Source organism: Ailuropoda melanoleuca, chromosome 2 (genome assembly GCF_002007445.2).
Source record: "Ailuropoda melanoleuca isolate Jingjing chromosome 2, ASM200744v2, whole genome shotgun sequence".
NCBI lineage: Eukaryota > Metazoa > Chordata > Mammalia > Carnivora > Ursidae > Ailuropoda > Ailuropoda melanoleuca.
The window spans coordinates 100,604,774-100,632,735 of NC_048219.1; the positions used below are offsets into that span (position 1 = coordinate 100,604,774).

At 47.5% G+C, this 27,962-nt stretch overlaps 1 protein-coding gene across 1 annotated transcript in view; it reads right to left on the minus strand.

The window, feature by feature from the left end:
* The window catches only part of MARCO (macrophage receptor with collagenous structure), a 50,280-nt gene that overhangs the window by 19,272 nt on the left and 3,046 nt on the right, over nt 1–27,962 (minus strand). Inside the window, exons 2-11 of the mRNA XM_011222833.3 lie at nt 16,127–16,228; nt 15,053–15,274; nt 13,827–13,862; nt 8,991–9,035; nt 8,653–8,697; nt 8,296–8,403; nt 2,706–2,804; nt 2,574–2,609; nt 2,004–2,102; nt 1,849–1,911 (exon numbers count right to left, since the gene is read on the minus strand). Coding sequence (XP_011221135.2) covers nt 1,849–1,911; nt 2,004–2,102; nt 2,574–2,609; nt 2,706–2,804; nt 8,296–8,403; nt 8,653–8,697; nt 8,991–9,035; nt 13,827–13,862; nt 15,053–15,274; nt 16,127–16,228 — 855 coding nt within the window. The remainder of the gene's footprint in view (nt 1–1,848; nt 1,912–2,003; nt 2,103–2,573; nt 2,610–2,705; nt 2,805–8,295; nt 8,404–8,652; nt 8,698–8,990; nt 9,036–13,826; nt 13,863–15,052; nt 15,275–16,126; nt 16,229–27,962) is intronic.

Consider the following 27,962-nt stretch of genomic DNA (forward strand, 5'->3'; position numbering starts at 1 on the left):
TCAGACAGTGGGAGACACAGGCTGGGGGCCTGGGGAGTAGGCACAGAGTTCCTTGTGGATAAAATCATGTTTACCCTGATATCCTTGCTTAGTTAAGAACCATCAGTCTGGCAATGGGGGGAGGGTGGGGAAGGGTGGGGAGAGAGACTCATTGTTTATAACTGAGGGATGAAAGCTGTCATCACTATGAAGTCAAGCAGAAAACTCAGGGGTAGGGCAGCCTCAGACCCTAAAGTCAGACCCCCTAAGATCTGGGACCAAGGAAGGTGAAAATATTTAAGATCAGGAGGCAGCCAACAAGGCAGGGACATCTGACCACCACACCCAGAAGGTGAAACCGTGCTGGGTGCCTTCAGGGGACATCTACATGGCATCAGGTAGCAGATCCCCGGCCTGCACTGACACACAGTCCATGAAAAAGAAATCAGCTCCGAGACTGGATGGGCTGGAAGCACAGCTGCCTGTGCCATAGTTCCCAATAATCTTCAGGAAAACCCCAGCAGTTGAAGGCCCAGAGTTCAGGGCCAGCCAGGACGTGGCCCCTACCCATCCCTCCAGCCAGAGCTCCTGACCCTCTCTCACATCCCAACCCTGGACACCAGGGACAGCAACCTACAGAGCCATCCTTCATTCCTCCATGACTTCGCCTGCTCTGTTCCCTCTCTCTGGATTTCCCTCCCCCTCCTCCCCATGGCCAGGCTCCACTCATTTCACCAGACTCAGCTCAAGCTGAGTCATTCCTGTGCTGCTCTGCCTTTTGCCACCCCTACCAGACAGGGCACACTGTGAGACTGAAGCATTTAGCTGAGTTAAGTCACATTTGTTTAAGGAACCAATCCATCCATCAGTCAACTGCTTGATCAATGAGGCCTGAGAGGACTTGCCTCTGGTGTGGGTCTGCACACAGCTCTGCATGAGGCCATCAGGCTGTCTAACACCGCATGACCTTCTGCTCTGGCAGACGAGGGGCTGCGGCAGACTGTTCACACCATCCTAGGCAGCTGCACAGCCCACTCTCCCGACCTTGCACTGTTACAACACCTCTGGGCTGCACTTGGATTTCTAAAGGGCATTCGGCCCTTCTCCATGCAACAGCCCACGACAGAGTGTGCCTGGCACAGTCTGGCAACCGTCTGTCTACCTGTCTCCTGCACCGATCTGTATGCGTGAGGGCAGGAAGCAGGTCTTATGCATCATGGTGCCCAGCACCCAACACAGTGGCCCAGACTTTCTAGACCACTGCTCAGACTTACTTAGTGACTAGACAAAATTGGCGTAGAGGTTTATAAAGTAGACCACTTTGGTTTGCTGGTTTATAACCTAGACTAAGTTGGCACAATGGTTTATAATGTAGACCAAGCTGACATGAAGGTTTATACAGTAGGCACAGTGAGTTTGGTTACTGTGGGTCCTCCCAGCCTGAGCCCCTTTGCAAGAATGTGCAAGAGGGGGTTTCTTGACCCCCTTGCCCAAATCCAGAGCCCTGACCCTTGGGGCCCCATTGCAGGTTAGCTGGAGAGAATAGAAACTATGTACACATCTGGGAGGCAGGCCAGGAGAAAACGTGAGCCAACTGCCCTTCTCTTCCCTTTAATGGTGGAGGTTTGGTCATAGCATTGGGGCCTTTCAGGGACCCTGGGCAGAGAGAGGACAGCCCTAGGGCTTTGATCTCGAAAAGCCTGGCAGGCCTGGCAGAGGAAAGTGTCCTCCTTAATCAGGGTGCCTCAGGGACCAGAGCACAGGAGACCCTCTGCCTCCTTCCGGTGGGCCCACTGGGAGGCAGTCCTCCTCCCTGTATATCCCTGACACCCAGCACCCCGCCCACCCCCTACCCACACCCTCTGTTACCTGGGTCCCCCCTGCTTCCTTTCACGCCGTCGGCTCCAGGACTCCCGGGTATCCCTGGTGGTCCTGTACAACAGATGCTCAGATGGCATGAGGGCTGGGCTCTGTGGATCTTCAGACATCACTCCCCATGCCCAGCGCAGCACCGGGAACCTCACCTGCTAGTCCAGGGGAACCAGTGCTGCCAGGCTCACCCTTGGCACCTGGGGATCCTGCCGCGCCGGGAGAGCCGGGAAGACCCTTCGCTCCAGGTTGTCCTGCAAGTGACAACTGCAAGGTTGGGTATGGTCGCCAGAGAGCCTGGCTGCCCCCCCATCAACACACCTCTCTTCTCAGCAGTGGCACGTGTACTTCCTACCACCTTATATCTTCCCTGGGCAGCTTTAATCATCTCCCTTTAGAAGCCATGAACGAGCTTAATCAGCAGGAGAAAAGTTACAGCCTGAGCAATTTGTTCATCTTGGCCATCACTCTGCAGTATCTGGGGCTTAGGGACCCGCCAGGCACCCTGGGTCATGAACATGTACTCCACACCCCTGGGTGGCAGAGTGCCTCGAAGCTTTAAGACGGAATGCCAAGCAAGCCCATTCCTCTCAGGCACATCTGGGTTTTCAGAGACCCCAAGCGCTCGGCATTAACACTACAATGAAATAAAAGACATGCTCTGGACTTGACTTTGCCCAGGGACAGGGCAGCTCCACTGATATCTGGATTCCCAGCATTCTTACCTTGATCTCCTTTCATTCCAGGAATTCCAGCCACACCTGAAATGAAGAAGGACTTTTAGGGATTTTGTTCCCTTATAGCTCAGTCTGCCAGGGGGAAAGAGGATACCTACAGGCCAAGGGACAGTCTCTTACCTGGGGGCCCTGGCTTCCCTGAATCACCTTTACTCCCCTGGGCTCCGGGAGGTCCCATGACCCCTGTGTCTCCTTTCATGCCCATGTCCCCCTTGCTTCCTGAAAAACGAAGGAGTCGTGGTCAGGCACAGAAGGAGGGCAAACCCAGCTGCCAGGTCCCACTGACACATGTCCCACCCAAATTCCAAACTCGAACTCCTTGAACTCCTTGAACTCCTCCTACCTGGTGCCCAGAAGTGGAAGATACAAAAGCCGCCCTCAAGGAGCACACCTTGAGGTGACAAGACGTGAACTTGTGAAAAATGGCCAGGGTCCCCTGTCCTGGCTGATGGGCAGACCCAGGCAGCCAGGCTTTCAGGACCCTGGTCAGCACACTGATCCCCTTGGGAGGGACCACAGCCCAGGCTTAACCAGCACCTGCCTGGCTCATTTTCGTGTCTACATTTGGGGAATTATTTTTCAAGCCTTCCAAACCGAAATCCAAATATTCCAGAAAGTCGATTCCAGATGCTGAGAAGGTGTGGCTGGGGAGAAGAACATTGCAGCAGCTCGGATTCCTGCCTGTGCTGCAGCCACAGCCTCTCCTGTGCCCAAGGTTTCAAATTTTCCACTTGTCATCAGCATTCCAGGCTCATCCCAGCCTGTCCTCTCCTCGGTCCTCCACTGCTCCCTCCTACTTTCTGCCACTGCTCGGCGCATATCAATCAAAGGAGTCTTGTGGCAGAGTAGGGCCTGGCAACCCCTTCCCAATCCATGGGTTTGGTTTTGGACCCGGCTACACGCCCCTGCTAGCCATGCCAGGCTGGGTCTGCTCAGGAGCAACCCGATGGCTCGCCTGCTGTTCTGGTAGCTAGTCGAAGCCCCACTCCAAGCAGCCCCTTCTGACCTGGGGTAGGCTTAGCGTGGTGGAATTTGGTTAAAAGGCTCCATTCCATTATTTTTTTGATAGAGAAGGGGGAGGACTCAAAGGGATACCAGCCTTCTCTCCAGTGAATCAGGAACGGAGACAGAATGGTCTGAAGCAGAGGGAAAGAATCACCAGTCATGCAAAGCTTTCTGGGTCTAAGCTGGGGTTGATGTTAGGGGCAAGGTTTAGGAAGTAGATTCTTTCTGGTTTAGATACTTGAAGGATGATTATTCCTTGATGGGAAACAAAACACCAAGAGAACTTGTTTATGGTCGAGATCTCTTATAGCCTCAGGGGCAAGCACCAACGAAGGCCGTTCTTGGTCATTCAGGGTGTCTGCTTTGGCAGAAAGGACAAATGGCATTTGTTAGAAGGGACTAGGAATTACTTCCCTGGAGGAATTTGTTAGTGCCCGATTGCTCCGGCCCGGCCAGAACCATCACATTATAGGAATTGCTCGGCTGTACGAGGATTCTGGAGCATGGTCTGGGCCGGAGTCTGTGTGGGGCTGTGTGTGGCTGTGACTGCCATGTCTCCATCAAAGGGGACAGCCCTGGGAAGCCGGGCATTCTTTGTGAAACGACTATAGCCTGGCACCCAGAGAGGAACTCCAGCTGTGGCTGATGTCCGAACCTTCCCATCACAGCTAAAGGCGAAGTGAGGCAAACTGATGTGTTCCTGGGTCTTCACAGGGGCATTACCCGTCCGCTGCAAAGAGCACCAAACCTCAGTACCACCAGAGCAAGGCCCTCTTGGTTCGCTGTCCTATCTGCCGGCCGGGAATCGGGGAACAGTGGGTGAAAGAGATCTTGTGATCTTGGAAGAGGAAATTTGGGGAAAGGAGGAGTGGAAACCACTGCAGTTCCCCTTGCAGGCCTGGCCACAGCGTTTCCAGGCCCGAGTCGGACTCGGAGTGGGGGCGCCATGCCCTGGTGCAGAGTCGCCATGTGTCTGTGGCGGTGGGCGAGCGTGGGATGGATGGGAAACAGGAGGGCGCAGACTCCACGGGCAAAGTCCCGGCTGTCATCCCCTCCTCTGGGGCTGGCAGGGCCACCTTGAGAAAGTCTGGGCCCCCCTTTTCTGTTACAGAGAGAACTGCAGAGGGCCGCCTTTGGCAGCACCCTCAGAGGTCAACTGTCTAACCATCTGCTTGGTGCAAAGGTTTCTCTCAGTCCCGCCAGGGAGAATTCTGCAGCCCTTCCTCCGCCCCGCCCCAGCGGTAGCCGCCCCTGAGACCCGCGCATGCGTGCCCAGTTCAACTCTGTGCAGCCCTACGTCCTAATGCCTTCTTCCNAATCTTGTGATCTTGGAAGAGGAAATTTGGGGAAAGGAGGAGTGGAAACCACTGCAGTTCCCCTTGCAGTCGGACTCGGAGTGGGGGCGCCATGCCCTGGTGCAGAGTCGCCGTGTGTCTGTGGCGGTGGGCGAGCGTGGGATGGATGGGAAACAGGAGGGCGCAGACTCCACGGGCAAAGTCCCGGCTGTCATCCCCTCCTCTGGGGCTGGCAGGGCCACCTTGAGAAAGTCTGGGCCCCCCTTTTCTGTTACAGAGAGAACTGCAGAGGGCCGCCTTTGGCAGCACCCTCAGAGGTCAACTGTCTAACCATCTGCTTGGTGCAAAGGTTTCTCTCAGTCCCGCCAGGGAGAATTCTGCAGCCCTTCCTCCGCCCCGCCCCAGCGGTAGCCGCCCCTGAGACCCGCGCATGCGTGCCCAGTTCAACTCTGTGCAGCCCTACGTCCTAATGCCTTCTTCCTTCCTTACCTCGGCACAATTGGCTTTGCCGATACCCTTGATCATCGCTCCTCATTCTATTGCTGGGCACCCAGAACGAGTCTGTTTTCTCTTCCACAAGTGCCTTTCTAGTGTTTGAGCATGGCTGACACATCCCTGTGAGGCCCTCTTCCTGAAGACAAGCACCCCAGGCTCTTACAATGTAAATATTCGTGTTTGCAGGCACAGAGCCATGCATCTTATGTCTTCTATTCGTGTTGTAACTAATCCTTATTGGAGGTTGCTTGTATTATCCCCTTTTTACAGGTGAGTAAATTGAGGGTCAGAAAGGTGGAGTCATTTGCCGCAGGTCCCTGAGCCATATTAGGACCCAGATGTGTCTGATCGTAGAACAGAAGTCCTTCCCTTTCTAACTTAAGGGATCACTAATACTACTGATACTAATGGTTATCATTTGTTTAGTGTTTAACCATGTGGCGGATAGTTTGAAAACATGATCTCTAGCCTTTGTGACTGTCCTACAAGATATGCGTCATTTAATTATTATTATTTTAATTGCCATTCTTTTCTGAAATGAAGACAGTGAATCTCAACCGGTTAAGAAATGTGCCTAGAAACTGTTGAAAAGGAAAAACAAAGCTGGGGGCATCACAATGCCGGATTTCGAGCTGTACTACAAAGCTGTGATCACAAAGACAGCATGGTACTGGCACAAAAACAGACACATGGACCAATGGAACAGAATAGAGAACCCAGAAATGGACCCTCGGCTCTTTGGGCAACTAATCTTTGATAAAGCAGGAAAAAACATCCGGTGGAAAAAAGACAGTCTCTTCAATAAATGGTGCTGGGAAAATTGGACAGCTACATGCAAAAGAATGAAACTTGACCACTCTCTCACACCATACACAAAAATAAACTCCAAATGGATGAAAGACCTCAATGTGAGACAGGAATCCATCAAAATTCTAGAGGAGAACATAGGCAACAACTTCTATGACATCGGCCAGAGCAACCTTTTTCACGACACATCTCCAAAGGCAAGAGAAATAAAAGATAAAATGAACTTATGGGACTTTATCAGGATAAAGAGCTTCTGCACAGCCAAGGAAACAGTCAAAAAAACTAAGAGACAGCCCACGGAATGGGAGAATATATTTGCAAAGGACACCACAGATAAAGGACTGGTATCCAAGATCTACAAAGAACTTCTCAAACTCAATACACGAGAAACAAATAAACAAATCATAAAATGGGCAGAAGATATGAACAGACACTTTTCCAATGAAGACATACAAATGGCTAACAGACACATGAAAAAATGTTCAAAATCATTAGCCATCAGGGAAATTCAAATCAAAACCACACTGAGATACCACCTTACGCCAGTTAGAATGGCAAAGATAGACAAGGCAAGAAACAACAATTGTTGGAGAGGATGTGGAGAAAGGGGATCCCTCCTACATTGTTGGTGGGAATGCAAGTTGGTACAGCCACTCTGGAAAACAGTGTGGAGGTCCCTTAAAAAGTTAAAAATTGAACTACCCTATGACCCAGCCATTGCACTACTGGGTGTTTACCCCAAAGATACAGACGTAGTAAAGAGAAGGGCCATATGCACCCCAATGTTCATAGCTGCATTGTCCACAATAGCCAAATCATGGAAGGAGCCGAGATGCCCTTCAACAGATGACTGGATTAAGAAGCTGTGGTCCATATATACAATGGAATATTACTCAGCTATCAGAAAGAACGAATTCTCAACATTTGCTGCAACATGGACGGCACTGGAGGAGATAATGCTAAGTGAAATAAGTCAAGCAGAGAAAGACAATTATCATATGATTTCTCTCATCTATGGAACATAAGAACTAGGATGATCGGTAGGGGAAGAAAGGGATAAAGAAAAGGGGGGTAATCAGAAGGGGGAATGAAACATGAGAGACTATGGACTATGAGAAACAAACTGAAGACTTCAGAGGGGAGGGGGTGGGGGAATGGGATAGACTGGTGATGGGTAGTAAGGAGGGCACGTATTGCATGGTGCACTGGGTGTTATACGCAACTAATGAAGCATCAAACTTTACATCGGAATCTGGGGATGTACTGTATGGTGATTAACATAATATAATAAAATAAAAGAAATGTGCCTAGAGATGCCAGTGAACAGGTGCAGAGCGGGGACGGCGTATAAGCCCACTAGCCGGGGCGCCTGGGTGGCTCAGTTGGTTGAGCGTCCGACTCCTGGTTTTGGCTCAGGGCAGAATCTCAGGATCGTGGGATTGAGCCCCACACCTGGCTCCATGCTCAGAAGGGAGTCTGTTTGAGATTCTCTCTCTTCCTTCCCCCTTCCCCGCCGCATGTGCTCTCTCTCTCTCTTTCTCTCTCTAAAATAAATAAATCTTAAAAAACAAAAACAAAACAAGCCCACTAGCTGCACAGCCCTCATTCTCCCTACTATACCCCAGAACCACCCAAGGGGGCCTCAAGAGGACAAGAGACAAGGGGCACGATGGGTCTCAGTCATGGCCAGAGCCCCCAGATAGTTCTGAGATAGCACCTGCTTCTGGAATCAACCCCTTTTCCCTCCCTGCCAGCCAGTCTCCCCTCCTCCCCTGTGCCCACCTCAAGTCCCACTGCTGTCTTTTGCCTTCCCCTTCTCTGAGCTCCTAGCATGGCCTGTGTCTCCATTTGTCACAGGTCATGCCTGGCATGAGATTTTACCGCCCCCCTCACCACACACACACACACTGCTCTCAGTTTTCACGTTCCTGGCCTCTGCTCACCTGGAGAGAAGGGACCTCCTGTGTGCTCCTGGGAGGCTGGTAGCCAGAGCCCAGCTTTGTCTGCTTTGTCCTCAGTGGGACAGAACAGACACGCTTCCACAGGGTCAGGGTCCAGCCCTTAGGCCCCTCCCCCAACAAGCATCGACACCCCCACAGGGCCCTTACCTGGGAGACCCAGGTCTCCTTTGTCTCCCTTAGCTCCAGGTTCCCCTTTCGGGCCAATGAGACCCCCATCGCCTTTGCTGCCCTTCTCTCCCTGTTGTCCTGGGGTGCCTGGGCAGAGAATGACCAACGAGGTGGGCTCCCACCATCCTCCTGGGATGGGCTCCTAGGCAATGGGCAGGGGGCATTCAGGGAAAAGAGGAAGCCTGGGGGATGTGAGGTCATCTCTTGGGTGTCTCAATGAGTAAGACTCCAGAGCAGAGGGCTGGAGGAGGGGCTGTGGGGAGCAGGTACTGGGGCGACTGGCTCAGCACCTCGGCCAAGGCATCGCTGAGCCCAAGCCGAGAAAGCACACATTACCAGGGGCTCCTTGTTTCCCTGGAGCACCGTTGGGTCCTTGGAGGCCTGCGAGGAAGGAAAGAACTAGTCACAATGCTCTCAGCTCCTCAGTCAGCAGATGTTCCAGGTTCCAGAGCCCAGCAGGAGGACAAGATACCCAGCACAAGGAGAGGGGCCTTTCTCTGTCTCATCCCCGTTCCCCCCCCCCAACTAACAGTGACAGCATTTCACTTTTCAGGACAGGAAGAAAAAGACAGCGAGAGAAAGGAAATAAAAGGCCAAGTTTCTTAGGCATAGGGGTATAAAAGAGCTGAGGCCCCTGCCTCCTGCCCCTCTGCCCACACCCGGCCCCTACTCACCTGCCTCTCCCTTGATTCCAGGTGGGCCTTGGAGTCCTGGGGGGCCTGGAAAGGAAAAGGGATTCAGAATGAAGCCCGGACAAGGAGGAGAAAAAGGATTACGGGGCCAGCAGACAGAGGCCACTATCCATGGCTCCGTAGCATGCCTCGGCCCCCTTCTCAACCCGTGGCCTTGGTGGACCTGGGATGCCAGGCATGCCCCGGGCCCCTTTGACCTGGAAGACCTGAAGCAGAGGAACAGAGACACCCAGGAGCCGACCCACAAGGGGGGTGACAGGACCCCTTCTCACACCATTATTTATTCAGTGAACTGTCACTGAGCCCGAGAATGAGCCATACTGTGTGGAAGGAAGGAAAGAGAAGACAGAGCTCCTTCCTCAAGAGCTCACGGCCTAACAGGTGACCCGCAGTGGTGCAAGTGCCGTGTTCTGAGGGCGGCCGCATCGGATGGACCTGGGTTCCAGGGACAGCAGCGCCCCTTCAGCTGGGTGACCTGGTGCAAGTTACTTCTTCGTTTTGAGCCTCAGTTTCCTCATCAGTAAGATGGGGTCAATATACCAGCTCCATGGGGCGCTCCCGGCGGCCGGCTCTGGACACATGGCACCCATTTCTGCTGTCACTCACACAGAGTTCTCTCCCTTTCCAAGAGCTGCTTTGCAGACTCAAGACTCACAGCAGCCCCGGACGGCAGGACAGGGCTCCTCATCCTGTCCCAGTCCATTCGGGCTGCGATACCAAAACGCCGCAGAGCAGGTGGCTTGTAAACAACAGGGATGCATTTTTCACAGTTCTTGAGGCTGGAAGTCCAAGATTCGGGTGGTCAAGTTCTTCTGGGTTGCAGACTGCTGGCTTCTTGCTGTGTCCTCACTCAATGGAGGACAGGGGAGGGAGCTCATCGGGGTCTCTTTTATACGGGCACTAATCCCATTCAAGAGGGCCCTGTTCTCATGGCCAAACCACCTCCCAAAAGTTCCACTTCCCAATACAGTCACCTTGGGGGTTAGGTTCTCAAGATGGGAATATGGGGGAGACACAAACAGACCAGAGCGCGTTCCCACATCACCAAAGAGGAGAATGACTTCCTGAGAGGCATGGCTTTGCCTGAGGTCACACATTTGGAGAGAGGCCGGCAGATTCCAGGTCTCCCAATGCCAAGGCCTTTACCCATGTCAGGGCACCACGATGACAAAGCCCGTGACATGCTTTCTATTTTGGAGTAGAACCCCAGTCCAATTTGTGGAACCCACAATGCCATACCCATCCCATCTACACAAGATTGGGGTCCCGAGGGATGGAAGCAGAACGTGGGACTAGAGTCCCTCTCAGACAAGCCTCAGGAAAGGGCATTGTTGAAAATCAGTTCAGAGTCTGACAGCTGGCCCCCACTGACTGAGGAGGGGACTCAGGCTCCCTCCAGAGTCTGACTCTGCTCCTCCAGCCTCGCCAGAGTTAGCTTGAGCAAGTAAACATCCCTCTGAGCCCGTTTCCTCACCTGCGGAATGGGGATAATCGCAGCAGCCACTTGGGGTTAGTGTGAGGAGTCAACAAAGTGCCTTGCACGTAGCTAAGGGCACCGCCTTCACCTCCCCGACCCAGGCCTACCTAGACCCGGCTGCTCCCAGCCTGTCTTCCACCTCCACTCCTCTCATTCTTCCACTCCAGCACATGGGTCTTCTTTCTTTGCCTTCCTAGGCTCACCAAACCCCCCCTTCCTACCTCAGGGCCTTTGCACATGTGGGTGTCTGTCTGGGATTCATATTTCCTTCCTCCTTCCACTAACACTCAGGCCAAGGCTAAAAGTTCTCTCTGGGAACCTTCTGTGACCCATGAGGTTAAGTCCCCTGATGCTCTCCTTACCTAGGGAGCTGCCCCATCCTCTCAGAGTAAAAGCCAGGGCTGTAACCAAATCATGCTTCCCTGAGGCCAGGGGTTCTGTCTTTTTATGTCTGCATTCCCAGTGCCTGGTGAGGTATCAGCCTTAAGAGGCTTTTGGTAAATGTTGAGAAGTCCGGAACACACAGGGGAGGGGAAGAGAGGCATAGGTGTGTTCCACATTATCTTTCCCCCAAACTTGATTTAGGTGCAGGCCCTTGCCCCCACCTGCACTGTTCTGGAAGCCTGAGCCAGAGTGCAGTTTCAGGGCAGGCTGTGTTGGGACCAAACCCATTACCTCTGGGCCCTGCACTCAACCGTCCTCTGGGACCCACCAATTGGTCTCCAGGTGCTGGTGCAGGAAAATGTGCTTTTGGGGGGCCCTGACCAGGCAAGGCAGGCCATGGGGGAGGGGAGAGAGACTGCGGCCTCCCCTGGGTAGTCCAGGGTGGTGGGGGAAGCTGGGGAGGTGTTGGGGGTGTTGCTGAGCCCCAGCTGTTAGAATCAGTATCATGCCTCTGGTTTCTGGGCTCCAGGGGAGAGAAAGAGAGGCGGAGACAAAAAGGCAGTCAGAGACAGAGAGAGACTGAGAGAGACACGGAGACGAAGCTGGACAGTATATATATATATATACACACACACACACACACACACACACACACACACAGAGATCTTCGACTTACAATGGGGTTACATCTCAATAAACACAACAGAAATTGAAAATATTTTAAGTCAAAAATGCATTTAATGCACCTAACCTACCACACATCGTGGCTCAGCCTCGCCTACCTTGAAGATGCTGGAACACCGACATTAGCCTGCAGTTGTCCAAAATGATCTAACGCAAAGCCCATCTTATAATACGGTGCTGACTCTGTTCTGTAACTTACTGACTCCTGTACTGAAAGTGAGAACAGCGTGGCTGTCTGCGGACAGTAGTTGTCAGCATATCCGTTATTTGCTCTTGTGAATGCCTGGTTGAGTGGGAGCGGCCCCACCCAGCATCACGAGAGAGCATCGTCCCCCCCATGTCTCTAGCCTGGGAAAAGATCCAAATTGAAAATTTAAGGGCGCCTGGGTGGCTCAGTCAGTTCAGCGTCTGCCTTTGGCTCAGGTCATGATCCCGGCGTCCTGGGATTGAGTCCAGTGTCGGGCTTCCTGTTCAGCAGGGAGTCCGCTTCTCCCTCTCCCTCTGCCGCTCCCCCTGCTTGTGCTCTCTATCTCTCTGTCAAATAAATAAATAAAATCTTTAAAAAAAAATGAAAACCGATTCAAAACTTGAAGTACACTCTCTGCTGAATGCGTATCACTTTCACACCATTGTGAAGTTGAAAAATTATAATTGGAGCCGTTGGAAGTTGGGGACCACGTGTACATTCACACAGAGAAAGAGACAGAGAGACAGAGACAGAGGGACCGAAGGGAGGCTGCTCCCCACCCGGGGGTGAGCTCGGCTCTACGTCTGGTCCTGGAGCACTGGGCCTGGGGCAAGTGCTGGAGCAGACTTCAAACGTCAGCTAGGTGGGTGATGGATGCTAAAGAGGGTACTTGCTGTGAGGAGCCCTGGGTGCTCTCCAGAAACCAATATTGCACTGTGTGTTAACTAAAATTAACAAACAAACAAAAACAACGTCAGATTAAACCCACTGGGTTGAGAAGAGGTGTCAGCCCTGATTGTGTCAGCTACAGCAGTAGAAGCTGTTAGAACAGCCTCTCCTTAGAGGGGAAGAGCCAGCATTCATCCGGCTGGAGCGGCCCAAGCATTGGCTCCTCTACTCTTCCCGACAAAATACCAAGCAAATAACAACAACGACATGATTGAATACTTACTCTGAGCCGGGCACTGGACCACACATGTTTACGTTCATCATTTTATCCTCACACCAATCCCAGGAGGTCCTGGCATTATCCCCATCTCATAGGGGAAGACACAGAGCTCAGAAGTGTGAAGTGACTTGCACAAAGCCACCTGTCTCCGGAGAGAACCAAGGTCTGTCCACAGGAGTGCTGGTGGTGCAAATGGACACTTGTGCCAATGTGCAAGGCCACCTCTAAACTCTCCCCCGCCCCCAGCGACGTCGTCTGGGCCATTCATGAAAAATTATGAGGCCAAAGAGTTCTGTCCCAAGAACGTTGTGCAGAATTATTTTCAAGATGACATTCCAGCCACTCCGGTGATAGGGTAGAGTAGGGGTGGAGTGAAGTGTGTGTGCATGTGTGTACACGTGTGCAGCCAAAGCTGTGTGTGTTCAGGTGGAAAGAAACAGCAACGAAGGCACAGGTGTTTTCCTCATAGAACACTTGGTATTGTCGGGCAATTTTTGCCCATTGCTTCACTTGCAACTTACAGCAACCCTGGGAGGTGAGTAAAATTATCTCCATTGGTTTTTACACAGTGGAGTGGCTGAGGTTCCAGAAAAGTGATGTCACTGGCCCAAAGTCACACAGCCAGGAAGCAGCAGAGCTAGGATTAGAACTCAGGTCCCAGAGGCTGCCCTTCCCATTATGTGCTCTAGGAGACATGAGCCGTGCACCCCTGGAAATGATCACAGCCAGATGGGGGGACAAGCTAGGTGTTGGGTAAGAAACATCTGGAAACAGTGCTTATGGGAGACAGAGGGGGAGTCTCACACTTGCAGCTGGGGTGTCAGGGGGAGAGGGCACCGGAGGGGGATGCACTTGGGCTGACCTTGGAAGGTCGCTTAGACTTGGTGGGGTGGGGTGGATGGGAAGCCATTCCCACTTCAGGAGAGGAGAGGAGAGGATAAAGGCCCAGAGGCCGGGAGTCCCAGCATGGTCAGGAACAGAGAGCCGACCCAACGGAGGACCAGTGAGTTTGTCGGGAGCTGTGGGGGCCCATGGACAGTAAGCTGGGGTGGAGGCTCAGAAAGCCACAAGCCCAGGAGCCCATGGCGGAAGTCTGTGGCAAGCGGGCAGCATGGGTCAGAGGGGAAATGAACGTACCTGGAGCGCCTCGTTCCCCTTTGACCCGGAACAGCTCTGCAAGGGGAGGAGAGAGGGTTGTAGGCGGGGCTGATGCACCCAGAGCACCCAGCTGTAAGTCAGGAGCCCATACCCTCCAGGCTGAGGAGCAAGGCCCTCAGGCAGATGGGTGATTCAAACAACAGGAGCCAAATTTCTGAGCAATTCCCAGGACTGAGTTTTTGGTAAAAGCCAGATGTTTTGTGGCAGCTAGTGGTCTGCATCAGGGAGCTATAGATCCCTGGGAGCTGCAGAAGTGGAAAAAGAAGGTTGAGACCCCCAGAGTCTACTCTATATTGTCAGAAGACTTGGGAGCCAAACGCTTTCAGGAAGAGCCTCGGGTCAAAGGCAGGGCCCCTCGTGCTGATCACAACCAGCTCTGTCATATCTCAAGGAAGGGAGTGATGGTCCCTGTGTCTGAGCATCTGAACATCTGAGCCTGGACTCTCCCCATCTGCCACAGCTGTCCCCTGTCCCCGCATCCTGGCTTGGCCTTCACCTGTGCTCACTGGGAAGACCACAGCCTCTGGGGGATTCGCCCACCTGGACCCTCTGCCCATTCAGCACATGCTCCCAGGGCACAGAACCCCTTTAGCCCTAGCTCACCCCAGACATAGAGGCCGGAGCTCCGTGCAACAGTGAGGTCACACCTAGCAGCTGCTTTTGCCCAAATCAGCCCTTCCTGTTCTGGCACAGCCTGAGAGAATGGTGGGAGTAATGGTAGGACAGTCTCACATGGCCCAGCCTCAGGCCCCAAGAAAACCAAGGGGAGGGGAGCCCTGCCATCTCCACCTTGGGCTCCATTTTCTTTTGCCTATCTTCTAAGCTGCCGCATTTTCCCAGCAGTCACACGGTTGCACTTTCCCAGCAGTCCCACAGCCCTGTCCCTCCAAGGTCCCCACGTGGCCCAGACTTCTTGGTGCCTGCAATTACTCTCTCTCTAGACATGGGCCAGTACTCGTCGGCTACATGGGAGTGGTCCTGGAACTTGCCCCAGGCTCTGTGTTTTACCCATCCTCCCAAACATTCTAGATCCATCTCCTGCCTACTCCATATGGTTCTCACCCTTTTCCTTGGGCCGCAGGGTTCTAGAATGTTCTCCTTGCCAGGGAAGGGGATTCAGGCCCAAGGATCCCCTTGCCCATGAACCAGCAACCCCTCCTTTCCATCCCCTGAGGAATCCCAGCACAGACGGGAGGGGGCCAAACCTGGGCTCTGAGTGAAGTTGTCCACCTTCCATAGCAGGTGCTCCTGCCTGGTGCGGACCTGGGTGATCAGGGCGTGCAGAACCTGCAGCCCCAACATGCCTCCGGGGAGGTGTGGGATGGGCATTGACTGGAGCAAAGAGAAGGACGGGCTGTCCTCGGCGGCCAGCGTTACATTGATGACGTGAGTCTCCAGGGCCCAGAGCCGCTCCTGCAGATTCAAAACTGGACACCCCACCCCCACCCCACAGCCTTCTTTTAGAGACCTCATTAAAGCCCCAGGCCTTTGCATTCTTGTGTCATATGCACATAACTTCTGTGGGTCCTGGATACTGAACACACATTTCGTGTGCCGTGAGGACCTGGTGTGAGCACAGAGCTCTTTCTATATCCTGCACATGGGCACTCCACACTTAGGCATGACATTACATGTTCATAGAATATTCCCGCATGGCCTAGGAATGTACCCACAGCATCATGATCAAACTTCAGCCTTCCTGCATGCTCTAGGCATGAACATATGATGACCGATATGCTGGTGTGATGTAATCACATGTGGCCTGAATAAACATGTGACCTATGTTTATGACAGCTGGGCGCATGATGTTCTTGGGTAACTTCAGTGTCTGCAGATGGAATTGCTTCATGACCTTAGCATTTGGACTGGGAACACTTTGCAAGTAAAATCATGTTAATGTGAACAGTCTGATCAATAAAGCCCCTTCCTGCTCAGACATTGGGGAGTCTTAATGGAAGACCCACACAGCAGACCCATGTGAAATTATTGCATTGGTCACTGCTCAGACGCACAGAGGCTCGCAGATGCTTTCTCTCTGTCTCTCTCTCAATCTGTCTCTATGTCTCTCTCTCTCTCTCTCCCTCACACACACACACACACACACACCACACACTCCCCTGTCCACTTCCCCCCACCGGCCCCCATCAATGTGGCTCCCCCGCTACCCAGGGACTAAAAATTCACTCTCGGCAGGTGGGCAGCAGTGACCCCAGGGCTCTCCACTTAACCTGAGCCCTGTGTCACCCCAGGAGGCACCAGATGGGACCAGACCTCTTTACCTTTCACCACCAGCAACCCAGCACCTGCGGTGAGCAGAATCAGGTAGATGGCCACCATGACCATGAAGCAGTTCACCCCTCTTCTCTTCTTGGGGTTCGGATCTGAAACACAACCCCAGTGTAAGGCAGCTGCTGTGGAAGGCAGAGACCAGGGAGCCCCACCCTGAGTTGGAATCCCCCCTCTGTGTGAGCAGACGGCTCCCCAGGAGATCGAGGGTAAAGACACAAAGTCCCACTACCCTCAAATCCTCCCCCTTATCCTCCTCTTCCCACAAGCCAGGAAGTGCCATTGTGGGTCACTCATCAGTGTGGCTGGGCAAACACCCATGCGCCCATCATTAGCTGGCAGAGTGCAGTCCTTAGACCAGGTGCACTGGCAAAGCCCCAGCACGGCGCCTGGCGAGAGAGGGCTCTCAAGAGATGTCCATCAAGTGAATTAATGCATGAACATACTCAAGGTTTAAAACTGGGAGGGGCAGGGTCATTGCCACTTTATCAACGCTGAGTGAGGCGTGAAGAAGTTGAAATATCTACTAGGTGATGAGACGCAGATCCGGAATTCAGATTCGGGCTTCTGCTTTCTTTTTTCTTTACATTATTTAATTATACAAATAAAACATGCTTAATATAATTTCTCAAACAATATAGAGAGTTTACGAGGGTTAATAATCTTATAATTGGGGACTTCGGAGGACCTCAATTCCCTGATGTCCTAACCTGCCGACGTAAGCTTTGCTGGCATTCTGGGGTGTGGCCTTCCTCCTAGCCTGCTTGCTCGTGGAAACTGGTAAGCCCGTACACTGCTAGACAGACATGCTTTTTTTCTTTTGATTTTACAGAAATGATATATTACATATAATATAGCGCATTGCTTTCTGCAATGAATGATTTCCCATGGACATTCCTCTAGTTTTTTGTTTGTTTGTTTGTTGTTTTTTTGTTTTGTAGAGAAAGATTTAGCTCTTCTTTTAATAACTGCCTAATATCCCTTAAAGACAAGAGCCACAATTCATGCAGATATTTCCCTGTTGGCAAGCTGTTTCCAGTTGGGGCATTACAAAAGAGGCCACCGTGGTTCCAATACCATTCTTCCCCCCACACCAGCTGTCTCCCCATTTTGGGGGGCATCCGAAGGCAGGGAGGCAGCCCACAGAAGACCCTGTGTTTCCCACCACTCACACTGACAGACCACCTACTCTGTGCAAGGCATTGTCTGATATCGTCTCTGATGCTTCTGGCAATCCTGCAAGGTAGGTGTGATCACCCTCTACATGGGGTTCAGAGAAGTTAGGGCAGCACAACAGGCACGTGCCCCTGGGTCCATCTAACCCCAGGGCCTGAGCTTGCCTCATTAACCTACACAGACAGTTGCCCTTGGAAAAATGCAGTTGAAATGAGCCCCAAGGGCAGGTGTGAAGGGCAAAGGGATCATAGGTGGGCATCCCAGGGGAGGGAGTAGAGACTTATGAACACATTTTTTGCTTTGTGATAGGTGATGGTGGGTTTTCAGTTGACTCTTATCATAGATGGGCATGAACCTTGAGTCCGTTTTCTGTGACCTATGGAACCTTCATTATTCTGCTGATATTGCGTCCAGCCATCTGCAGAACAGAGACCCCTACTTTAGCATCTTCTGATGCCTGGTGGTCTCCAGACGGCTTTGGCAGCAGCAAGAGGAATGATTTCTTGGTTGGGTGGTTTTTTAGTTAGTGGCACTTGGGTATGCTTGGTCTAGCACAGTATCCCTCTAGCACAGTATCTGCACCTCCCAGATGGTGGCCCACACAGCAGCCCGAGTGAACTCTCTAACACACAACCTGGCCAAGTCACTTCCCTGCCTTCAGCCTTTCCATGGCTGTTCACTGTCCTTGGGACAATCAGGAAGACCTGCTGCCTGGTTCTCCTATGGCTGTACCCGCACACAACACACCCCATGTGGACTCTGACCCACAGGCAGGCTGGACCACTCGTCGTTACACCCTTCTCACTCCGGGCCGTGTATCTTCTCTGAGTATAAACCCTGCCTCCTCCCTCTTGCATGAATAATTCCTCTTCATCCTCTGGGAGCACAGTGGAGCTTCTCCTGCTCCAGGATACATTCTTTGACTCCCTTGGCTTAGGTGGGACCCTGCTCTGCTTCCCCACGTCGCTCCGTGTTTCCACCTGATATGGCATCCATCATCCTGAACTATGTCTGTTTATGTCTCAGTTTCTCTCCCCACCCCCCAATATTCTGGAAGCTTCTAGGGCTGCCTCCCAGCACCAACATGGTATCTACCACGCAACATGAGCCAGAAAGATGACGAATGAATGGATGAATAATTGGCTGCTGAGGTCTGGGTCCTGAACACGTGCAGAGTGGAACAGTGCCAGTTCAAAAGTGTTGGAAAAGCATCGGGAATGCAACTTCAGACCTCAAGCAAGTGTACAATCAGGGCGAGGATGGGTAACATACAAGGGAAGCCTCATATTGAACAGTAGATGGTGGACAATGAATATGATCTCATAGACAGCACTAAACTTGAGGAAACGATGGGAATAGAAAGATAGTGCGCTTCAGAGACACAGGTGCCATAGGGGTTGGAGGTGGCAACGAGGGCCAGCATGGAAAATACAGATATTTTCAAACCAGATGGTAGGAAGGGTGGCAGGCATTTGAGTGAAGATAGTGAGAGGACAAACAAACATGGTCCTATGGATGGGAATAGTTCAAGGGTGTCCACTCAGGCCCAGAATGCTTTTTTTTAAGATTTTATTTTATTTATTTGACAGAGAGAGAGACAGCCAGCGAGAGAGGGAACACAAGCAGGGGGAGTGGGAGAGGAAGAAGCAGGCTCCCAGCAGAAGAGCCTGATGTGGGGCTCGATCCCAGAATGCTGGGATCACTCCCTGAGCCAAAGGCAGACACTTAACAACTGAGCCACCCAGGCGCCCCCCTGAATGCTCTTTTAAGTCAGAGCTCTCATGTAGCTTAGAGGCAAGGTATCTTAGAAACTGGGAATTTTGAATCTGTGGGCATTTATCTAACTCACTTACAAAGCAAAAAATCTGATAAATGCTTTACCCTCGAAGCTGATTTCTAAGAAGGTAGAAGAAACTGCGAAGGAACATCTATTCCAAAGTGGATTTCACCAACAAGGAAGGGTTGTCTGAGATGAGAGAATGAATGAAGCCGCCAGTAAACTAGAATGAGCATCCCTGGAGTAAACTATGGTGAGTCCAGGTGAAGATTTTAGGAAAGCAGTTTTCAGAAATATGACAGCTCTATTGTCTGACTCACAGTGAAAATGTGGCTCCAGAGGGAAATAAAATTTTAATTCCATGAAAGATCTCAATGAAGGTAAACAGTCTGTGTACAAACTCTAGGGTCCCCATGCCTGTCATTTTCCAGCCCCTCACCCAGTGGCAGAAGGTGGCTTGGTGTGGGCCGAAGACCCCTCTCCTTGCCTCCGGCACTGGGCTGCTGGTGAGTAGGCCCAGCAAAGTGGTCGCTGCCCTGTTGGCTTGATGTCTCCCACCCCTGACCAGGATCACCGGGCAGTCTGAAAAAGTATCTTCTGTCCCTGAAGACAATATCAGCAGGGAGCAAAGAAGAGTACTAGTAGCAACATGTAAACAAAGCAGACCAGAATAGAACAGTCAAGGTTCTGAAAACAAAGTTGTTATTGGAACCACAGCTCACAAAAGTGAGCCAGAATTTATGTGATAAACCTAAACAGTATGATTTAAAATAGAAAATTTTTAACAGGATCTAGAGTGTCCTAACATACTACACAAAATGTCCACAATACAATGGAAAATCACTCATCATACCAAGAACAGAGAAAATTACAACTTGAATGAAAAAAAGACAATCAACAGAGCACCTGGGTGGCTCAGTAAGTTAAGCGGCTGGCTCTTGATTTTGGCTCAGGTCATGATCTCGGTGTTCTGGGATTGAACCCCGCTCAGGTCATGATCTCGGTGTTCTGGGATTGAACCCCGCATTGGACTCCATGTTCAGCAGGCAGTTTGCTTGAGGATTCTCTTTCCCTCTCCCTCTGCCCTTCCCTGCACGTTCTGTCTCTCTCAAATAAATAAATAAATAAATCTTAAAAAAAAAAAGATCATCAACAGGTTTCAGTATGGAAATGACACAAACATTGGAATTACTCAGTAAGGATTTTAAAGCAGGCATAACAAAAATGCTTTAATAAGCAATTACAAATACTTTTGAAACAAAAAAATTTTTTAATCTACCAAAAAATAGAGAATATAAAGAAAAACCAAACGGAAATTGTAGGATGTAAAAGCTCCAATTAAAAAAAATCTCACTAGATGGGCTCAATAGTGCAATAGAAGTAATAAGGGAGAGAATCAATGAAGTAAAGGATAAAACAATAGAAATTACCCTTCTTGAAAAACAGAGAAAATTGACTAAAAAAAAATGAACAGAAGCTCAGAGATCTATGTATCAATAACAAAACACATAATATTCATATCCTTAAAGTCCCAGAAAGAGTATGAAGCTGAAAAAAAACTTTAAAGACATAATGGTGGTTGAAAACTTCTCAACCTTGTTGAAAGTCACAAACCTACAAATTCAAGAACTTGAGCAACCCCCAAACATGATAAATTCAAGCAATCAATAGCAAGACACAACATGAGTTAAAAATCTGGGAGAAAAAAAAACCCTACATAGCAAGAAAATTAAAAATCTAAAGAAAAAGAAAAAAATCTTGAAAGCAACCAAGAGAAAAATAACAATTACCTATACAGATACCAATTTGAATGACAGCAGATTTCTCATCTGAAATTGGAAGTGACATGACATTTTTCATGTGCTCAAAGAAACGAATTATCAACAGTATCTAGTGAAAATATTCCTTAAGAATGAATGGGAAATAAAGAGATTCTCAGATGAAGGAAAACTAAGGGAAGTTATTGCTAGTAGATCTACCTTGAAAGAATGGCTAAAGGGGGGCACCTGGCTGGCTCAGCCAATAGACATGCAACTCTTGATCTCAGGGTTCAAGCCACAGGTTGGGTGTAGAGATTACTTGAAAATAAAATCTTCAAAAAAAAATAGCTAAAGGAATTTCTTCAAACAGAAGGGAAAAAATAATAGCAGAAGGCATGGCACTTCCATAAGGAAAGAAGAACAAGAAAAAAGCATGGGTAAACCTAGAGATATGTTTAGACCATCCCCTTCATGACTTTTTAAAATCACATTTTGTTAAAGATTTTATGTATTTATTTGAGAGAGAGAGGGAGAGAGAGAGCACAAACAGGGGGAGGGGCAGAGGGAGAAGCAGACTTCCCGCTGAGCAGGGAGCCCAACATGGGGCTCGATCCCAGGACCCCGAGATCATGACCTGAGCCGAAGGCAGACGCTTAACCGACTGAACCACCCAGGCACCCCTAAAATCACATTTGATGGTTGAAATGAAAATTATAATTAAGTGATAATTACTGCATGTAGAGGAAATGCTTAAGACAATTACATTTCAAAAATGGAAAGACTCAAAATACATAAATGGAAATAAGTTTTCAAAACTTGACTCCAAGTGGTAGAATGTTGACATTGGTAGACTGTGATAAATTATACATGTTTATTGTAATGCCCAGAAAAAAAGTAAGAAAACTATTTCCAATGATGAACTAAAAAACAAACAAAAAACTATAAATAAATCAAAATGGAATTCTAAAACATGTTCAAGTAACCCATAGGAAATTAAGAAAAGAAAAGCTGATAATGGGAAACAAATGGACAAAGAGAAAATGCACAATAATGTGGCAGATTTAAGCCCAAACACATCAATAATTAATGTAAATGGTTTAAATACACCAATTAGAAGGCAGATAGTGTGGCAAAAGTAGATTAAAAAGCATGACTCCTCTGTATGCTGGAGTTGCTATCGCCAAGAAATCAACAACAGAGCTTCTATTTTATGAAGCAAAAGCTGATGTAACTGAAAGGAGGAATCAATATAGACACAATTATATTGGGGACCTTAACACCCCACTCTCAGAAATTGAGAGACAATCAGCAAAGATATAGAGGAAATGAACAATGCCATAAACCAACAGGATCTAATGAACAATTATAGAACACTCCGTGTAACAACGGCAGAACACACATTCTTTTTATTCACATTGGGATATTCACCAAGACAGAGCATAGCATGGTCATAAAACAAACCCAAACAAAATGGAAATGAAATGAAGTTGCAGAGAGTATGTTTTTTGACAACGGAATCAAAATAGAAGTCAATAACAGATAGACAACAGGAAAACCTCTCAACACTTGGAAAGTTTTTCAAAAATTAAATAATGCATGGGCTATGAAGTCTTAAATAAAAAATTTTAAAAATAGAACTGATCGAAAGTCAGAATACAACATACCAAATGACTGGATTCATCTAAAGTAGTACTGGAAGGGAAATTTATGGCAGCACTCAAGGCTCACGTTACACATGAGAGATGGTCTGAAGCCAATAAACTAGCTTCTTAGCTCAAAGAACTGGGAGAGAAGAGCAAAATAAACCCTCAGCAACCAGAAAAAAAATAATAAAAAATAATAGAGATCAGAGCAGAAATCAATGAGATTTAAAATAAGAAAACAAAAGAGAAGACTGGTAGAACAAAATGCTGATTCCTTGAATAAAATCAATTAAATTGATAAAGTTCTGGAAATACTGATGAAGAGAAAAAGAGAGAAAGACACAAATCGCCAATATCAGGAATGAAACGTGTGCCATTACCACAGATCTTGCAGCCCTTACCAAGAAAATAAGAAGATCCTATCACTGACGTCGTGTTCACAATTAGAAGAAATGAACCGATTTCTCCAAAATTACAAACTACCATGTCTTAACCAACATTAAATAGATAACATGAATATCTACATCTATTAAATAAACTTAATTTGTACTTAAAAATCTCCTGAAAAAGAAATATCCAGGCCCAGATAATTTTAATGGAGTCTTCTATCAAACCTCTAAGAGAATTAACACCAGTTTTACACACTTTCTTATAGGTAACGGAAGAGTAAAGAACACTTCCTAACTCATTTTAAGAGGTCAGGATTACCTTGAAATGAAAATCAAAGACAGTGCAAAAGAAAACTGAAGATCAGTATCTCTCATGAAATTTGACACAAAAATCCTTAACAAAATATTAGTAAACCATATCAAGCAATGTATAAAAAGAATTTATATACCATAACTTAATGGAATTTCCAGGTATAATACAAGGCTGGTTCAATACCCAGAAGTCAATCAATATGATACACCATATCAACGAGGCAAAGAAGAAAAATCAAATAAGCATATAACTGATGAAGAAAAAGCATTTGACAAAACCAAATTCATAATAAAACTCTCATAATTAAAATTCATAATTCTAACTCCCATAAGTAATAAATTCAAAATAAAAACTCTCAGCAAACTAGAAATAAAAGAGAATTGTCATTAACTTAAAAAGAAGGAACATCGGGCTGCCTGGGTGGCTCAGTCGGTTAAGCACTGACTCTTAATTTCAGCTGGGGTCATGGGATCATGCCCTGTGTGGGGCCCCGTGCTCAGCGTGGAGTCTGCTTGTCCCTCTCCCTCTGCTCCTTCTCTCACTCTCTCTCTTTCTCTTGAATAAATAAATGAATAAATTTTTTTTTAAAAAAGGAGCATCTAAAAAATATCTAAAACTAACATGATAGATAATGGTGACCCAGAACCATTTCCTCTGAAGATTGGGAATGAGGCAAGGATGTCTGTTCTCACTCTCTTATTCAGTCACATGTTGATACACTACTGGCAAATAAGTAGAAATTGCAATTACAACGTAATGGAATTTACAGTCAATCCGAAGGAAATGAAATATTTAGATATAAAGGTAACAAAATGTATAGAGGATCTGTATGCTGAAAATTGTAAAACCCTAATTAAAAAACAAAATCAAAAAGCACAGAGACCTAAATCAACGTGGAGGCACCCTGCGTTCACAGGACTGAACAAAGTAAGATGTCAATTCTCCGGAACTGGTCTGGAGGTATAACACAGCTCCTTGACAAAATCCCAGCAAGGTTCTTTTGTGGGTATTGATAAGCTCAAATTAAAATTTATTTGGAAAGGTACAAGCCACAAAATGGCTAAAATCATCTTGAAAAAGACGAATAAAATGTGAGGAATAATGACTTGATGTTTAGGCTCACAAAAAACCTGCAGTGATCAAGACAGTGTGGAATGGGTGGAGGGATAGACATATGAATTTACAGAACAGAATAAAGAACACAGAATTGTCCTTACACAAATATAAACAACTGGGTTGGGTTTTTTTTTGACAAGTTACAAAAGTAATTTAATAGAGGAAGCATAGCCTTTTCAGCAAATGGTGTTGGAGCAACTGGACACCCATAGGCAAAAAACAAAACAAAACAAAAACAAAACAAATCTTGACCTAAGTGGAATTTAGGTCATTAGGTCAAGGTTTGTTTATTTATATATATAAATATAAATATATATACACACTACATATATATTACATATATACTAGATATACACATCACATATATATTATATATACACACATTACATATATAATACATATTACATACATATGCAATGTTATATATACACACGTATTACATGTATACATTATATATGTTGTATGTGTATATTACACATATATACATTACATATATACAAGTGTATGTATATAATACATATGTTAATGAACCATGGACTTAATTGTAAAATGTGAAATTATAAAATTTTTAGAATTAAATGTAAGAGAAAAATATTTATAATTAAATACAAGAGAAAAATTGGGGGACCTATGGCCAGGTAAAGAGTTCTTAGACTTGACATCAAAAGCACAATCCATAAAAGGGAAAATTGCTAGGTAGGGCCTCCACAGGATTACACGCTTTTGCTTTGAAAAAGACTGTTAAAAGGATGAAAAGACCTGTTACAGACTGGGAGAGAATATTTGCAAACCACCTATCCTGCAAAGGACTTGTATTTTGAATAGATAAAGTGCTCTCAAAACTAAATAGTCAGAAAAACAAACAATCCCATTAAAACATTGGCAAAAGACACGAAGAGGCATTTCATATACAAATGGGGAAAAAAGCACGTGACAAGATATCCAACCTTATTAGCCATTAGGAAAATGCAAATCAAAATTACAATAAGATATCACAATCATACACTCATCAGAATGGCTAAAATAAAAATAGTAATAATACCAACTGCGGGCAAGAATTCAGAGAAACTGAATCTATTGTATATTGCTGGTGGGAATGTAAATAACACAACCACACTGGAAAAATAGATCAGCTGCTTCTTATAAAACCAAACACACACTTAGAATCCAGCAATTGCACTTTGGGGCATTCATTCCTAGAGAAATGAAAACTTAGGCTTATACAAAAACTTGTACATAAATGATCATAGCGGCTTTATTTGTAATAGCCCCAAACTGGCAACAACCCATACATCTTTCAACGGGTACGTGCTTAAACAAAGTGTGGTACATTCATATCATGGACTAACACGAAAAATACCCATTAATAAAAAGAACTGTTGATAGAACAACTTGGATGGATCTCGAGGGAATCATGCTATGTGAAAAAAAAGCCAATCTTTAAAAAGTTACATACTTTTTCCATTTAGATAACATTCTTTCTGTAACAAAATTATAGAAATGGGGGGCTGATTGGGGGTTGTTGGGGGGGCCACTGCCTGTGTGGCTATAAAGGCAGCACGAGAGAGTTGTGTGGTGAAGGACCAGTTTGATATTTTGATATTGGTGATGGTTACACAAATATCTGCATATGGTAAAATTGTAGAGTACTGTATTCACACACACAAATGAGTGCCTATATAACTAATGAAATCAAAATAAACTCTGTAAGCTGTAGCAATATCAATTTCCTGGTGTCCTATAGCTACGCAAGTTGTTCTCACTGGGAGAAACTAGGTGGGGCTCACAGACACTTCCCCAGACATTTTTTTGCAAGTTTTTGTGAATCTGTAATTATTTCATAATAAAAGGCTGGGAAAAAAAAATTCTGGGGTAAAGCTGGATGTCTAAAAGATGCTGAGAAATAGTGACATGACAAAAAAACAAAGTCAGAACAAGGACCTGAAGTGACGGTGAGCACGTCAACAAGGGTGACCGTGAATAGATTCCAGGGTTAAGGTCTATAAGGAGAATGCTTAAAATTTTCTTTCGAGCAGGAAGAGGAGACAGCTAGACCCACAGCTGGGAGCCAGGGCTTAATGTTAAATCAAAACAAACAACATCTTCTCTTTCTGTACTTTTGGGGGTTCTCTCTGCCAAGAAGAATGTTCTTCGGACCGAAATTGGTGGGAAGACGTATCAAGAAGCGAGATGTGAAGTCTGAAATAGTTGAGAGGTCCAGATAGATTACATCCCACAGACCTGCAAGAGCTTCCCGATGTGCTAACAGGTCTCCTTCTGGAGAAACCAGACACATTGGGAGAGAGACAGGAAGGCTCAAGACAGAAAAATGTTCATAATTTTCAAAAAGATGGACAGGAGTGCATGCCAGAAGGCTATTGTCATCGGGGACAAATGGAGAGTCTCTTGTTCGAGCCCAAATGCTCCGCCTGAGGGGGAAGATGGAGCTGATACTAGTCCACGAGGAAAGACATGGAGTTTTGTTGGACCTTCAGGGCAACAAGAGCACCGGTCTGTTGAGACTCTTCGGAAAATAATCTTCAACAGACTTAAAAGAAAGAAGGGAAGAAGGGAGGGAGGGGGAAAGGAACATGCTTGAAGCCATTTAGTGCTGAAGCAAGTAGTTTTATTCATTTCAGTAAGCCCTGAGGGGGTCACTATGTTACAGAACCTCACAGTGTTTACTGTCCGTATGGCATTCATCTAGAAACTTCCATATGTTCCAAGATCTTTGTATGAGAAGACAGGAAGTTGTGAATGTGTTTAGAGAAATGCTCCTTCCAGGGCACCTGGGTGGTTCAGTCAGTTGAGCATCTGCCTTTGGCTCAGGTTATGATCTCAGGGTCCTGGGATCCAGCGGAGCCCCACGTCAGGCTCCTTGCTCAGCGGGGAGTCTACTTCTCCCTCTCCCCATCCCCCACCCCACTTGTGCTCTCTCTGTCTCTCTCAAATAAAATAAAATCTTGAAAGAAAGAAAGAAAAAGAAAGAAAGAAAGAAAGAAAGAAAGAAAGAAAGAAAGAAAGAGGGAGGGAGGGAGGAAAGAAAGAAAGAAAGAAAGAAAGAAGAAAGAAAGAAAGAGAGAAAGAGAAGGAAAGAAAAAGAAAGAGGGAGGGAAGAAAGAAAGAAAAAGAAAGAAAGAAAGAAAGAAAGAAAGAAAGAAAGAAAGAAAGAAAGAAAGAAANAAGAAAGAAGGGAAGAAGGGAGGGAGGGGGAAAGGAACATGCTTGAAGCCATTTAGTGCTGAAGCAAGTAGTTTTATTCATTTCAGTAAGCCCTGAGGGGGTCACTATGTTACAGAACCTCACAGTGTTTACTGTCCGTATGGCATTCATCTAGAAACTTCCATATGTTCCAAGATCTTTGTATGAGAAGACAGGAAGTTGTGAATGTGTTTAGAGAAATGCTCCTTCCAGGGCACCTGGGTGGTTCAGTCAGTTGAGCATCTGCCTTTGGCTCAGGTTATGATCTCAGGGTCCTGGGATCCAGCGGAGCCCCACGTCAGGCTCCTTGCTCAGCGGGGAGTCTACTTCTCCCTCTCCCCATCCCCCACCCCACTTGTGCTCTCTCTGTCTCTCTCAAATAAAATAAAATCTTGAAAGAAAGAAAGAAAAAGAAAGAAAGAAAGAAAGAAAGAAAGAAAGAAAGAAAGAAAGA